Here is a 15,886-nt window from a genome sequence, read left to right on the forward strand (position 1 = left end):
GGGCGATGCGCTGAAGGCGACAGCGCCGCCACAGCGCCTCCTGGCGGCCGCGCCGCGCACAGCTCCGAGCAGGAAGAGGAGGGCGGATCCGAACCGCGGAATGAATTAACGAGAGCCAAAGGGATGAGGAAGATTTTTATTACCATTTAATTTTTGCATAATTTAAAAACAAAAATCTTTTAAAACTGTTAGCTGTAATACAAATCCTTTTATAGTATAAAATCAAGTCGCCAGTGTATGTATCAGTACCAGACGCAGAGGCGCGGGGCCGGGTCACAGCCAACCCGCAGCGCCCGCTCCTCCAGGCGAGCCCAGCGCAGCACCGGGGTCCCGCAGAGCGGGGTTAGCACTCAAGCAGTAAGGCTGCTCTAATAGGAATCCCACAGAAATAGCTACGGCTGTAAACCAAGAAAGCACTTCTCCGTCTGAATGCCCTCAGAACAGCACAACTGCTGGGCTGCTCCAGGCGGCGTGCACGGCCACAGCCGCACCGTAAGGATGCTGAGTGTCACAGGAATGATTTGCGAGCTGAAAGGTTACAATTGGTCTTCTCACACAGAGCCTCTCGGTGAGCGATGGCGTTCAGAGCGCGTTTCCATGAAGTAAACACAAATCTGGAATGGTGTGGGAAACTCACAGCGTGACTCGGCGGTATCCTGACCTGCTGCCAACAGAGCGCAGCCTTGTGATTGTGTGAGGTGTGGTTCTCACCTGTCCACGGGAAAAATAATGCCTGTGGGAGGAGGGGAATGGATTGTAGAGTGAAGCGCTGCGCTACGTACAATAAAACGCACCAAGAGGTGGAGGAATTAAAAAAAGAAAGATTCTGAACGGAGAGAATGCCCACTGAATGGAAAAGCTCAGTGCATCTGTGTGCTGCTGGAGGTCATTCTCATGAAGAAGAGAGGCTGAATAAATGAGCTGTCAACCAGCAGGAGCTTTGCTCCCCAAAGGCACAGACATGCGAGGCACCTACAGGACTGCTGATGAGGTACTCTGAAATCCGGAAAAAGCCTCTGAAGTCCTTCCGAGTTCACTTTCTGCTCAGTTCCACCACTGTTGTGTCCATCTCCCCAGTACTGCTGTGCAATCTTTTCATTACGTGATCTAGATGGGGACAGAGCGTTCCAGGATAGCGTCATCAGTAACGTAATCCACTGAAATGAATCGGTTAAGTAGGAGGATCCCATCACACCGTACCCTCTTCCAGTTCACACCAGGACGGCTGCTCTGCGAGCCCACAGAAATGGGCTGTGTGCAACCAGAGCTCCTCACCTGCAGAACGTCTGCCATCCAGCCAGGAATAGCAGAACCAAGAGATTTCAGTACGTAAAAAAAAAAGTAAAAACTTTTAAAAACAGTAGTAGCTTCAGTACAAAACTGCAAATAAAAGAGGTGCCTGTTGTTGACATTAAAAGCCTATTTAAGAGCAGTTAAAGTACATCTGAGTTAAGCAAAGGTTACGGGCTTGCACCAGGGTAACTAGACTGATGATATAGGCCTGACCTGCATTACAAAGACACGTGCACTGGCTTAAATAAATATATTTTAAACATGATAAACTCTATTTACTCAGTTACTGAAATTTACCTACAGAAAATAATCTTGCATTACAAGGCACAGGATTAATTGCTGCCAGCACGTCAAGCCCACGCTAAAGGCCTACTACTAAAAGGCAGAACGTGGTGAGTAGAGGTCACCTGATGGAAACACTCCTGCTCCCTCACAGCCTGCAGGTGGAGCCACATCTGGAACAGCACTCCTGCAAGAGCAGAAGGTGCAGACATCCCAGACAACGGCACCTGGTGAAGAAAAACACGCAGAAGTCTCCAGGTTTCTGCAAACATTCATGCATGACAGGCATTTGGGTGTTGCCTACCAATGTTAGGAACTCAGTGGTGCTTTACCAGCCACACATATTTGGGTTAACTGCAGTTGCTATCTATGGGTTGCAGTTTGCTGAAGCAGTACTTGTATGAGCATACATCAGATACATAAAAGTTGCAGTTAGTGTCAGCATCAGTTACACCAGCTGAAGAAAGGCACATCCTCTTCAGAGAGGGGAATTAGGGCACAAATATGAACATATCTACCCCTTGTTTTGGGTTTTGGTTGGTTGGTTTTTAGGTTGGTTTTCTTTTTTTTTTTTTTTTTGGTATCAGATAAAGCAAGGTCAGATTAATTCAAGATCCCTAATAACCTTGTTGCTATATTTCCTCTTCTCTTGCTAAAATTAGGCTTTTTTTTTTTTCTGCCCAGGGTATACACAGTGCAGTTTCATGTGTGAGAATCACAAGGATGCAAGTTCTGAATGACCAATGGAGGCTGCATCTGGACAAAGACAGCACTGTCAACCTCAGACAACAAAGCCCAGTCCAGCACCATTGGTTTCATACAAAGCATCTTTGAAGCATGCTGCTTTCATGCCACCAAGCTCTACGGTTAAGACTAAGGAAGGTTTCATGCACTCACTCCTCAGCTGGTCCCAGAATCACACACAGCTAACAGTGTACATCCTGAAAAGGTACACAGCCAGCTGCCACTCACTAGAGCTGCTAGAGAAAGTTAGAGAAGTACATAAATAGAACTTCCATTAAAACAGTTTATACTAACTGGTTACCTAGCAGGGGGGAGAAAATTGCCCAGGTAAATCTATCCAGTGACTGACTAACCATGGCAAACTTAACTGGAACCGTCAGAAGAAACCAATGCTTCTGTTTCCTGTAAACAGAACCTCCACATTTTCTGTCAATGATCTCCCAGAAAAAAAAAACAAAAACAAAAACAAAAACACCAACAAACAACACAGGGATTTGCTGTGAAATGTCAGGGGGTGACTCCAAGAAGATAAAGTGAAACAATTAACTTTTCAAGAACAAATGAAATGGGCTTCTACCCGAGTCTCTGGGAGTCATCAATGGGAAAGCAGGATCACACTGAAAAAAGTCACTTTGAGAATAAGTGTCACCTCAACTATCTCAGTCAGCCCAGGAAGATAATTTTAAGTTTATTCTCAGGGTGTAAAGTCTCTTTGAAGAGTGAAATAAAACCTTAACTTGGTATAGGAGATTACGGAAGGCTTGCACCTAATCTGCTCTTCCACCTCTCCATTTCAACAGCACTAAAATCTCTCATTTGAGTGATTCATCATTATCCTAAGTTCCTTGCAATAGGAATTTGCTTCTATTAACAAAATACTTGCAGGTGTTCCCTAGGTCGTGCTTATTGGATTTGATCTCTGTTAACTCTTCACATAAATGATCACAGTTCACTTTAAGGCAAATCTCAGTAATATTTCCGGCATTTTTGTATGTAAACAAATTGTTTTCAAGCTCTGATTGGCAAAGTACAACAAATGCACAGCCAGACTTCTATTTGTCAAACCAGTTTGATCTGTAACTAAGAGATGGGAAAAACAGCACCTAGACTTAAAGCAAAGTTATCAGAACTTGTGCTTTCCAGCAAATCTAGCAACTGGTGGCTATAAAGTAAAGAAGTTGGGTTTCAGAGAAGTCCCTTCCTTTGTTTCCCTCCACTAAATAAGAACAGAAGCCAAGTGATCCCTGGAGAAGCTGGAGACTGGAACTTCAGAAATTAAGTATACATTTGACCTCTCCGCTGGAAAAAAAGAAGTTTTGTTTCAGTTTCCCTGAAGCAATAAGACTGCAAGAATATTCTTTGCATAAACCATTTCTGCTTAGAGCTGTTAGTGCAAGACGCAAATCTTCAATTTAACACGTTAAAAAGCCCTCCAAAATTCTAGTCACTATTCAACTTTGAGCATCCATCATCCGAGGTAACTACAATAAGACACATTTCCTTGTGTTCTTCTTTGTCACAGGATAAAGAACTGCACGCACAGCTTCAGCAAACACCTCCCGAACACCCTCCTGATTCAATGCTGAGCACTCCAAATATTTGACTGCTCCGATTTGTTTAGCCAGTGAAGTCCCCTGTTGTGGGGTAGTGGGAGCCAAGCTTTGCTCTTTTAACTTTTTAACTGTTTCCAGGTCGTTTCTCAAGTCTCTCTTCGTGCCCACTAAAAGAATGGGAACATTAGGACAGTGGTGAGAAACTTCAGGATGCCACTTGTGCCTCACATTTGCATAGGAAGACGGGCTGCCAATGGAGAAACAGATGACAAATACATTGGTTTGAGGATATGAGAGTGTGCGCAGACGGTCATATTCCTCCTGGCCTGCAGTGTCCCAGAGATTCAGGCTAACCGTCCGGCCATCAACAGTCATTTGGGCACTATAGTTGTCAAACACAGTAGGGATGTACTCTTCTGGGAAGGCATTGGTGGTATAGCTGATGAGAAGACAAGTTTTTCCCACAGCACCATCTCCAACAACTACGCACTTTATAGTCTGCATTCTTTACCCAGATACAAAGTCCTGCACAAAGCAAGAAAACAAGTTAGGAAAAGCACGCTCCATGAAAGTCATTTTAAATAGATGCTTTTGCAAGTGTTTTTAACACCGCTAACAATTTCTTATCGCAGCCAGACACGCTCAGTGCCTTGGAAGCCATAATGAAGAGCTTAGAGGCTAGGAAGACAATAGTGAAACAGAGATGCAACAAGTTGAAAGCTCTGTGACAACTGGCTGCTTTCCAACCACAGAAGGACAAATTAGCCAAATTCCCACAGTGCTGCCTTACGACCAGACAGTTTCCCACAGGCAAAAGGGACAAGTCCTTGGGAAGTACCTGCAAGCAGAAAAGTGTGGCCTCAGGCCCTATAACAACATACTCTCTTATTGTTGGTAAGTCCATCCACACGCACTCTAAATTGACACTTATTGCCTACGTACAGTACTTCCAGTCAGTTTATCACAAAGAGAAGTCCAAAAATGATGGAATAAGCCAAGACACCAGTTGCTGGGCTGCACTGTTACTGTTTACTACAATAATTCACTCAACTCACAGTCAATCAGACCTCGAGTAACTACGTTATTCAGGATGAGAAGTTCAGACAGTAGCATACACAAGAAAAGCTGTTATTTGAAATATAACAAGAAATGGTATCCAGATTAGTATACATAAAGAATTTTTCTAAAGAAGCCAAGAACAGATTATTCTCTCTAATTGGTGACAGAACAAGCAGAACTTAATAGGCTTGAAGTAAAATAAAGAAAGCTTATATAGAGTATTAGAAAAAACACACGGTGCAAAAGATCAGCAATCAAACAGCCTTCCTGGGCAGGCCGTGGAAACGTTCCTTGAGATACACGTCCCTTAAAGGCTTTCTTATCCTGTTTCTGATACGTAAAGAGTAGGTTTCATCATTAAATGCATGCAGCCTAAAACTCAATTCATTCTAAGCATTTATTACAGGAACTTTCATATACTTGTTCATAAGTACTATGGAACAACTACAAGCACAGTCATTTGCTGCACATCTCTGTGCTGGAGCTTCCACTGCTCGCCTGAGCAAGAAAGAACTTGCATCTGCCTTCTCACCCAAATGCCTTTGGGGTACTATCAGTAATCCCCAACTCACAACCAGCACTAAATATGCTGCTTCAAACAAACAAATAGTGGGAGGAAATATATTGTGCATTCCAGAAAAAATCATAGCTCCAACAGCATCCACACTGTGCAGGGAACGTGAAAATAAGCAAGTCAAGTACTTCTCTAATAAAAAAAAATAATCACAAAATTCCTTCCCTCCAACCTCCCCTTCAAGACCATCCAAACAAATCAACAGCTTGTTACTATTAAATCTAGCTTTGTCCTTTCTGACACAGTCTGTATCTATATAATGCTATCTTCCCACTGGGAGCACACATGATTTCTCTTTGCTAGCTGGAAATAAACTGCCTTAAGCTTTGGCACTGCAACAGGCAACTCTGGAGACTGATACTGACTTTGGTTACCATAACATACAGTGCTTGGGGAGGTATCAATATGTACATACTTGCTATTCAAAAAACAATTGGCTGTGGAAAGCAGCACAGAAACTTCACATCAGAAAGGCTGAGCAGGGTATGTGATGGGATTAGAAGAAACAAGCAGGAGGAAGACACAGAAGCAGTTTTCCTGTTTGAAAATGGCAGGATTGAAACTGCTAAGACATCATGAATTCCCTGAAATGCAATCTGGCAGATACTTTTGAGCTTTAGAAGAAAAGCATACGCGTGCATTTCATCATACACCAAAAATATGTGTCACCTCACTTCATGGCTACAGTCGAAAGTAAAGAAATATGCACACAATTAGAAATCGTAAAGGTAATCAGTAAGAAGAACAGCACTGACCAGCAAGAGCCAACAGCAGGACCGCATATATTATTCCCAATCAGTTGCACCAAGATTTTCATTTAACGGGGCTAGAAGAAAAAAAAAAAGTAAAATCTGTCAAATTAGAGGCTTAAGAACATTCATTGCTTTTGCAAAACCCAACGTTAAAACTCTGTTAGAAATAAAGCTGCTGAAAGCATTACAAATTAAACATTTTTAGCATTTTTCCATTAACAGGTTGAACACTGCTCCTAGCACAGAGGGTCCAAGCATTGCAGAACTGTGAAAAAAGAAGGGGTGTATCTGAATGCCATAACACTGCTGTATCTAACGATGCAGCTGTAGCCCACTGTCCTAAATTCTGCTTCCGCTCTCCCTGCAGGGCAGACCACGACCTGCTCTGACACACTTGTCACCATCACAGCCCTCAGACATCCCCAGGGCCCGTGTCCCTGCCCAGCAGACAGCACGCCACCCTCTTAAGTGACCCAGAAAGGCTGAGCAGTTCTGTCATCCACTGTACCCAACAGCACCAGCAGCTCTGGTGCAGCCAAGGCAATGGTGGAATGGCAGAAACGAACCACAGAACAGAGGAACCCCATTGGTGCTATTGCTCTCTTTGAAACACAAACCACGAGCTCCCCCGAGGGCTCACCTATTACTTTCCAAACAGAATGTCTCACAGGAAGGCAAAGTAGCCCAGAATTGCATCATTATCTGCCCGCAGCATAGGCTGATACTCACTCCAGAGGGCCATTGCACCGGTAGCGAAACACAACATAGGCAGTTTCATATACTGGTGCACTATAATGTCACATCACCTCATACTATCAGTAGATAGAATAGCTTGATTCAATCTCATTTAAAAAGTTCTCAATTCAAAGATTATTTTTGTTGGGTCTTTATTTAAGAGGTCATTGGAGCTTTCAGTTTGGAACACAGTCCTAAGGTAACAAAAAAAGCTGGGAGGATTAATGCAATTACTGCATTAATATCTTGAATTACCTGACTAGAGCTTCAATTTTAGGAGAGCAACAGTTGTAACAGGAAGCAACTCCATGCAAATGTGCCAAAGCACCAGGCTAAGTATGAATTACACAAAGATGATTAAAGAGCCTGTGGGCTCCTAAGTATGCGTCCCTGCAGGGCTCCTTTCAAGTAGGTCCTCTTAGCTGAAAGGAATCGTGTGTGGCATTTGCAGACAGAGAAACAAACGCCCACCAAGGTACAGGAATTAGCAGTGAAATACTGAATCCAGAGAAGTTAATCAAAAGAAAACGTAGAAGGAAGCTGACACCATTGAGAAACCTGTAGGATGCGAGCAGGTGTAGGGAGAGTGAAATTCCATGTACAGTGGGTAAAAAAGGAGAACTGAAAAAAAGAAAAAAAAAGGGGGGGGGGGGAAATACAGATGAACACATCAAAAGCAAGGCGCAGAATATAGAAACAGAAAGTTAGGCACAAGCTTCAAAGTGAAGTTTAAAGGTTACTTGGCAAGGGAAAGGAGTCAACAGAAAGTCCAAAGTAGTGAGAGAAGTAATTCTGGTTGCTTCGCCGTGCCAGCACTTTGATTACAGCTTAGGCAGGAGAACACCAGAACACGGAGAGTTCTAACAGTTATGGTAGAATGGGAATCATTTGGAACGAAGCAAGAAAAAAAGCATGAAATCCACCACCCCACAAAGCAGCGCTGTACAAAACCACACAGATGAGTTCTTTCTTTCTTCATCAGTGTCTCTGAATTTCCAAACGGGCATTCCAGTTCAGGTTAGTTTTCCTCTCAGAGGATACTGCAAAGCGCGCTCTGCACACCTGGTGCCTCCTTTGGAATGTGCAAGATCTCAATCTGCGTGTTGAGGCATTGTCTGCAGAGCTGTTCTGACCTAATTACACATTCTCTGCTATCCTTAGTGCGGACAGCTCGCGCTCCTGTAACGTGGGACACTTGCTGGGGAAATTCACTCCCTGGGCTCCACCTCCCCACAGCCACCATAAGCAACATCACTGAACTCCTCCATGCTCCATCAAAACATCGCTGAGGGAAAGAAACAACTTCTAGACCTTCTCCTCAGCACTTCTGAAAGAAGTTCCCTCTCCGTTGAAAAGAAGGGAGAAAAAAAAATGACAGGAGAGAGTAAAGAAGAACCTGAGCTCATTTGGGGCTTTCTAGACTTGCAGTTTTTTTTTCATAGCACTTTGAAAAATTCTCGGAATGGGGAACTATTTCTTAGCAGGATGTCCCTGCTCTCGCTGCGTTAACGCTAAATGCCTCTTCTGGGTGGATTTTAACTTTGATCATTGCTCTTTGATAAGCTCATTTTCATAGAGCTTGTCAGGTCTTCAACTCCTCTATCCAGTTTGGATGGGCCCTGTTTTGGCCAAACCACGTGAAGAAAAAGCACCTGGAGTACAGCAAAGGTCGCCTGTACCGAGCTGCTTTGTTCTATTCAGCCATCACCTTTGATCAATCCCTCCCTGTTTTGCAGCCACACAAGTCTGATACCGCCTTATCAGGAGCAAGCAGAAGTCCAGAAATCTAAACAACTTAATAGCTCATCTTCCAGTAACACAAACTAGATCGGAGATGATTCATGCTGTCCATAGGAGAAATCAGGGAGAACCTTTCAGCAGTGAACTGGGAGGACAAGGCAGCTTGAAACTATATCCTACCATCCTCACCCATGCAAAGGAGTTTAAAAGATTTCTGATCTGTGTGACTTATCCTCCCTCTCTGACAGGAGGGATAAAGGGGCTTTCAGCAGCCTAATCAAGGCTGTGTTCCTATTCCATAACAGCTCAGTTTACTCTCCATTGTTTTAGGCGAGCGCCAAACAAGTGGACAAGTGCCAAACTTTCAGCATGCGTGCCAAGAAAGAGTGAAAAAAAGGCTAAATAGGAGATCTCATCCCTAATGCCCTGACCATTGCTTCAGCAATGAATGACCTACTTGGACTTCTGAATGCCTTTCAAAGTTTCCACGCTGCTTTCTGTCCTCCCATTTACCTGGACACACAACACAGTGGCCAGGGCAGAAACAGAGAGGAGGAAACATTAACCAGGAGAGGATCTCAGCAGTGCAGCAGGAGCCCGCAGCCCGTGAGCCTGTTTTGTGAGCAGCAGAACCAGGGGAGCTTGCTTTCTGCAGCTCTCCACTTTCAGGTTCAGTTCCATGCACACATTGCTGACGTCTAACATGAGCACAATTATCACTGCTTCTTCCTTCAGTGTGGACACTGTAAAGGCCTTCCTCTTCTTTACACACACACACACACACACACACAAAGAGGTTTCAAAACCAAAAGAAACTACTCAAAACCTTCCATGTAACATTTTGAAGACCAATACCCCTGTCAAATTAGGCTGGAATTGGTTTATGTGCTGTTTTGTTTGTTTTCTAGGGATGACATATAAGCTTTGCAATCAGTATTTCTTAGGGAACAGTGGAGAAAACTTTGTAACTTTGTTCCACATGAGCTGTTTGGGCACCTCAACCACACAAATCTCAATACAGCAGTACCCTCACAATACAAATGTTAAGGGTATCTGACACGAGCAACCAAATGTCAATGAGCTTAAGTTCTACGAAGCCAAGATTGCAGTTCATTAGAAACAAGCCAGTAAAACAGCTGCACAGCTGTGAAATAACACTGCGCTGAGGTGCAGCTGTACAGGAACTACAAACTAGAACATCTGTAGATATCTAAATCCCCACGACATGAAACAAAATGTATCCTGCCGTAAGCAGAAGCTGCGGGGTATTAAAAATGGTTTTCCTCATACAAAAGCATGGATTTGTCACCAGTGCCTTTCAGGACGTATTTAAACACCCGTGAGTGATGTGCTTCGAAGATGATCACGATAAAGGTACAAGACCAGGACTGCTGGCTTCACACAGCTCAGGAAAAGTGAGCAGTTTACGGTCCTTCCCACCCTCTGTAGATTTATTCATTACAGGTGGTTTAAAAATGAAGAGAAAAAGGCAGTGCCTCAGAGACCAACTCGATGAGGAGAACCAACCACACTGCTGGATAAATAACACATCCAGTTACAGTTCCCCTCATTTTGATTTGAGGTGGGGAAAATCAAACAAACAACAGCAGCACTGTGTCTGCTTTCCTATCATCTTTTGTCACCTGGCGTTCAATGACAGACTATAAACATTTTATTTTGAAGACAAGTTGGAAGAAAGCCACTGCTGTATCAGAGGGGAAATGTGTCCACCGGGAAAACCTGGCCTTTTTCCTTAAAAAAAAAAAAAAAAGGCACTCACACCTCCTTGATTCTCTTTTGTTTTCTCTGTTTCTCCTCCTCCACCCTTAAATTTCACAGGGAAGTAAAACAAACAAACAAAATGGCCTTGCTCAATCAGCAGTAGCCTTCAGAAGTCTCTTTAAATAGCCTTGATACAACTAAGACACAAGTTAAAGCACACAGTAAGCGTGTATTTGATCATGGCTACAGTATTGCAGTATCTGCCACTCCTTTGCATCAGCTACCAGGCTTCTAAAAAGTCAGCAGAAGCTCCTCTCATTACAAAGGAACCTCTCAGCCATTCACCAGACCTACACATGCAGGACTGCAAAGCAAAGACATAAAATACTCCTCTTACAGATGTGAAACTTCTCTTAACACATGGCCTCAAACAGCACGAAAACCTTTAGCACTGTAGAACCATCACCATCTCATCACATAAGCAAATCAAACTGCGTATTCATTTTCTTCCTACTAATTGCAAACCACAGACTTCATTCCAACATCTCCATAAGGTTCCGCTGATGGAGAATACTTCAAAGCTTCTTTTGTGAATGGAAACAGCTCGAAAGCCAAAATGACAAATACTGTCTCCCAGCCCTAAGTTCCCTATGTGACAAACCAGGTAACAACAGCCTTCACGCCCAGCACTAATAGCATAGCAGAGAAGAGAGCTTAAGGTATTTAGAGCCAAAAAACAAGGTTGGGCCGAGCACCCAATGAAGCAGGCACAGGGAGCACTGCACTGCAGCACAGGATGCACGCCGCAAGCAGAGGGCACACAAAAAGAGCAAAAGCGTTCAAAGACTGGGGTTCTTTTTATGACTCAGAGTAGACACGGTGAAAATCGCAAGTGTTTATAAAGAGCAAACATGCTGAGTATCCATTGGTTCTTTCGAAAAGAACAAAGGGGCATCAAGTCAAATCGGAGATAACAGGTAGGGCTTCCTGTGGCAGCCTGAGCTCGCAATTCCTCGCCGCAGAACGCGCTGAAAGTTTAGATACGTTGAGAAGAGCTACACTCGCGACACAGATCTCCACAGCGGCCCTTTGTTGAGACAATACCTGAACCCAGCGAGCACTCCGCCGCAGAGGGCCGGGAGGGCGCGTTGAGGCCGCGCTTCCCTCCCGCTTCGCGCTCTCCACGGGGCCGCAACGCCGCCGGTTGGTGCGAAGGGACCGAACGTCACCGCTGCTCCGCGGCCCTGCGAAGGAACAACCCGCAGTTCGCACCGCGATGAGCGCAGCCCGGCCCGGCCCTGCGGAAGGGGAAAGCGGCGGAGCAGCGCGCGGGGCCGTCCGCACTTCCTGTACATCTCTCGGCAGGAAACCGGGCCGGAGGCGAGCGCGCTCCGAAGCACCGCAGCTCCCGTCCGCTTCCCCTGCGCGCAACCCCCGCGTAAAGCGATTCACCTCCGGGGCCCGCAGCCCGATCCCCCCTCGGGGCGCGCACCGCCCCGGGCCGCGCGTTTCGGAGCCGCTCCCGCCGCCCCCGCGCCCCTCAGGCGCCGCAGCCCCACACGCGGCACGGCCGCCCCGCGCCCTGAGGGAACGGCCGCCCCCGCGGTGACAGCGGCCGCCCCCCGCCCCCGTTCCCCACGGCCATGAGGTAAAACCGCCGCGAAACGCCCTCAGGGCGACGAGAGGGCCTCGCTCCCCCCGCGGGCTGCCCGTTTAGCGCCCCGAGGCGGGCGACGGACGAGTCAAAACGCCGCGCAGCCGCTGCCGCCCCCCGCTCACCTCACGCGCCGCCGGCGGCCGCTGCTCCCGGGGCGGCGAACCCGCGAACCGGCCGCGCCCCACCGCGCGCATGCGCAACGCGCAGGCGCAGCGTTACGCCGGCGGGCCCGCAAGGGGGCGCTCGATGCGGCGGGGGGGCGCTCCGGCTGAGCGACGTCGTCTCGACGGCTCCGCCTCAGCGCGAGCGGGAAGGGGGGCGGGCGGGAAACGCCCCCACATCTCAGTAATGTCGCCGTGTAGCCTTCGCTTTGTGTTTTTATTGCTTGTCCCTTGTGAGAGCTACGGGCTGCTCAGGGCTCCGTCTGCTCTCGCAGAGCTCTCGCCAAAGCCCCTCAGCGGCGCCGCGCCGTCGGCTGCTTCCACCTCTTCGTCCTCCTCCGACCAGCTCAGGCTGTCGTCCGAGTCGTCCTCGGGCTCCTCTGTGCTGACCGCCGCCTTCTCCGGCTCGCCCTGAGCGCAGGCCTTGCTCTGGGGGTGCTCCAGCCTGGCCCAGGCCCCGGGGTTGGCCTTACGGAGCGCGATCTCCACCTTGGTGGGAACCATGCTCACAAAGCTCTTCTCTGCTTCGATGACCTGGAGAGAGGGCAGAGTGTGGGGAAACGAGGGCTGGCAGCGCACAGCCGTCCTCCCTTCGTGTGTGAGCCGTGCCGCACCAGCAAAGAGGAAAGCCCTGTCCTGCTGAGCAGGCAGAGCAGGAGGAGAGCCGCTCACCAGTGTCGGTGCCAGGCTCCCTTACGGCCCTCCTGTGAGACACAGGTGGCCCTGCAGGACAACCGCTGCAGAGGGGACACGGGCACCGGGAATAAAGGCGAGGAGGGGACGTGCAAACTGCCGAGCCTCGCTGCTCCTCTGCAGCCAGCGAGCGGCTGAGAAACTGGAGAGTGAGGCTTTGCCCTTTGAGTGGCTTCAGAAAATGCAGGGGCTGAGCCAGGTTCGAGGAGAAGCAAATCCAGAACGCCTGCAGAGCCAGCAGCAACACTCGGCTCTGCCCTCGGTCAAGGATCGGGTGGTGCAAACACCAGCAAGGCTCTGCTCACGGCCCCTAGCAGAGATGGCTGCAAATGCCCACGCGTGGGCATTCTGGCTCCCAGGCAGTCCCAGCAATGAGCCAGCGCTGAGGCAGTGTTTAAAAGAGCAGCCACAGTGCTTCAGGTAGCACGGAGCAGCCAGGCACAGCCCTGACATGGCTCGTGGGGATTGCTACCCATACAGGATCAATAGAGAAAAGCATAATTTCCCCATCAGCCTTTGCCGCTATTGAAAACTGCAGCTCTGGAGATAAACGAATCCACTCTGCTGCAACAGCAGCGATGGATCTGTGTTCTCTGCAGGGCTTCAGGAGCTGGCAGCAAATAACACCAAGGGAGGGACTGTGAAATGGCTGTTTGTTCCACAGATACACCAGCCTGTGCTCGGCAAACAGCAGAGTCCCACGGGTCGCAGCGCTTCTGCATGATAATGCAATTAAAGTCTTCCTCGCGCTGCATGCACAGGAGGGGCTGTGAAGAAATTGTAGCAGCAACCATTTTGCTGCTTTTTCAGAAGCCTGAGAAGACACAGGGAATCATTTTCTTTACGGAGAGCCTGTGTTTGGGGCTGCAAAGCTTCTCCAGCAGCACGCACTGCAGATTTCTGACCAGGGAAATCAAAGTAAACAGGATCTTACCCCCCAGAGATCGAGTTCTGCCTGGAAAATCTTATTCCCTTCGAAGATGACGTGAACTTCAAGCTGAAAGATCAACAAAAAATTATCTTTGTGGGCAGCACAGCACTTCCAGAGCTGTTCCCCGGACAGTGCAGCTGCCTTCCAGCACCGTAATGCCTCCCACATCCCAGCTGCAGTCTAACAGTCTGCTGATCCCTTCAACAGCTGACTTTTACCCCCATCCCTACGGCGTGGGACCACCCCTGCCACCAACCCAAGGAGCGTTGGGAGTGCTGACCCCAGCTGTCGACCAAGCAGGGATTGAAGAGTGCCAGCAACCCACCCAGCTCTTGGCTCATCAATATGCCATGAAAGGCAGGGCACACCGTGTGCCCCAGCCAGCTCTCTCAGCCTCACTCACCACAGTGCGGTTGGCCTTCACACTGCTGAGGGTGGGCAGAGGGTTCTTGCCATAGATTGTCACCACCACTTGGCTGCTGGTTTGGTGCCAGTCCTGCCTGCATGACACCGCCTTCTTGTCCTGTCAGGGAGAGAAGCTGGTGGTGCGTAGACAGCAGAGGGGATGTTTGTGCTGAAGGATGCTCTTTCACTGACTCTCTTTTGCAGAGTGCTGGCTGACGGTGGTGTCAGAGCACAGGCAAACCATGCATCTGGTGCACGTTTTCAAGGGGAGGTGGTTCATGTGAGGGTGGGCAGCCCCCGCCAGACTGCACCATGAACACGGAACATCTATACTGTGCTTGGGGTTGCTCCAGAAGTGTAAAGACCAGAGACATCCCCTTGTTCTAGAGTCACTCTGCAGTGCCCAAGCTCACATCAGGAGCAGGCATTGGGCACATCCAGAAAGCATGGTCTGGAGGGCAACGGGGGGACCATCGCTGGATGTGGATGATGCCAACACGCTGAGTTTGTGGCCCAACTGCTCACCTTTCTCCCACAGGAACTTTGGCCCCGCCAGGCATTTCTGAGCATCACCAGGAGACAGACCCTACTGCAGCCACCACCACGGCAGCCAGAGTAACAGCGAGGAGGAATCCCAGCCCCTAACTCAGGTAGCAATTTGCACAAAACATTCGCACTACAACATCACAATTAATTCACTGTGTGGGGACAACAAACAACTCCCTGTTAAAGCAGCCTCCCTTTTATCCCCAGCATGTTTTCTGCTCAGGACAGAGAACATCCTGAGCTCTCAGAGGGGAGCTCAGAGGAACGTGGTGCACTTCCAGAGATATCCTTGGTTGTTTTGTTGCAATTTTCCCAGCTCCAGCCTGTTGCCAGCCAAGGGAAGCTCTCGCACACACAGCTGTGAATTGGCACCTTCCCCCCGTTGCCCTGCCACAGCACCAAATTGCTGTGTGGATGAGGTCCCTCCTGTGAAGCAGCTGCAGAAAGAAGGCTTCACAATAAACAACTGCAGCCGTTTGCAGACATCCGCCAAAACTTCTGGGGGATTTTTGCAGGGCTTTTCCTGTGCTCAGCTGCCTGTTCCTGTGCAGCAGCACTGTAGGCTGCACTGAAGCAAAGGCAGAGGCAGCCCTCCTCCAGCTTCCTATTGCACACATGCCACGGGCGTGAGAGCTGACAGGTTGTGTGAATGAAGAGGCAGTGTTTTAAACAACAGATGAGTGAAGATTACGCATTCAAACCCTGATCCAGTCATGCGTGGGCAATTATGATAATTAAAAGAATTAGATGTTAATGCAGAACGGGGGGAAGATCACACCTGAAGTGCCAATTAAGGGCTCTCCTCATGGCAGCCACCTGCCCAAGAGCTCCCCTACTGCTTTCCCATCCCTTACCGCCTTTCCCATCCAGCAGTGCCGCCCCGTGCTGCAGCCCGGCTGCTCCAGGAAGGCACTGAAGTCCGTCGTTCTGATCCCACAGCAGCTCCAGTACTTCATCCTGGGGGGAGCAGGGCTGCCTGAGCGGGGAGCCGGAGCCCACAGGGACAGGACTGCACAGACCACTCCCAGCACGTGGCAGG

At 48.4% G+C, this 15,886-nt stretch overlaps 1 protein-coding gene and 1 long non-coding RNA gene across 8 annotated transcripts in view; one reads left to right on the forward strand and one right to left on the reverse strand.

Annotated features, from left to right (window-relative positions):
- Nucleotides 1-122: 122 nt before the first annotated feature.
- RHOG2 (RHOG family member 2) overlaps nt 123-15,886 on the reverse strand; it is an 18,118-nt gene continuing 2,354 nt past the window's right edge. The window contains exons 8-14 of one of the 5 annotated variants that reach the window (XM_040698785.2): nt 15,702-15,804; nt 14,300-14,419; nt 13,900-13,962; nt 12,234-12,806; nt 11,559-11,698; nt 6,261-6,331; nt 123-4,397 (exon numbers count right to left, since the gene is read on the reverse strand). In XM_040698785.2, coding sequence (XP_040554719.1) covers nt 12,513-12,806; nt 13,900-13,962; nt 14,300-14,419; nt 15,702-15,804 — 580 coding nt within the window. In that variant the 3' untranslated portion in view covers nt 123-4,397; nt 6,261-6,331; nt 11,559-11,698; nt 12,234-12,512. Of the gene's footprint in view, nt 4,398-6,260; nt 6,332-11,558; nt 11,699-12,233; nt 12,807-13,899; nt 13,963-14,299; nt 14,420-15,701; nt 15,805-15,886 lie in introns of those variants that run through there. The other 4 variants (NM_001012536.4, XM_015278226.4, XM_015278227.4 and 1 more) reach the window with 4 other exon arrangements.
- LOC121110551 overlaps nt 11,875-15,886 on the forward strand; it is a 14,719-nt gene continuing 10,707 nt past the window's right edge. The window contains exons 1-3 of one of the 3 annotated variants that reach the window (XR_005859748.1): nt 11,875-12,102; nt 14,840-14,951; nt 15,055-15,886. This is a non-coding gene — a long non-coding RNA (uncharacterized LOC121110551). Of the gene's footprint in view, nt 12,103-14,413 lie in introns of those variants that run through there. The other 2 variants (XR_005859746.1, XR_005859747.1) reach the window with 2 other exon arrangements.

This window comes from Gallus gallus, chromosome 4 (genome assembly GCF_016699485.2).
Source record: "Gallus gallus isolate bGalGal1 chromosome 4, bGalGal1.mat.broiler.GRCg7b, whole genome shotgun sequence".
In the NCBI taxonomy this organism is placed as follows: Eukaryota; Metazoa; Chordata; class Aves; order Galliformes; family Phasianidae; genus Gallus; species Gallus gallus.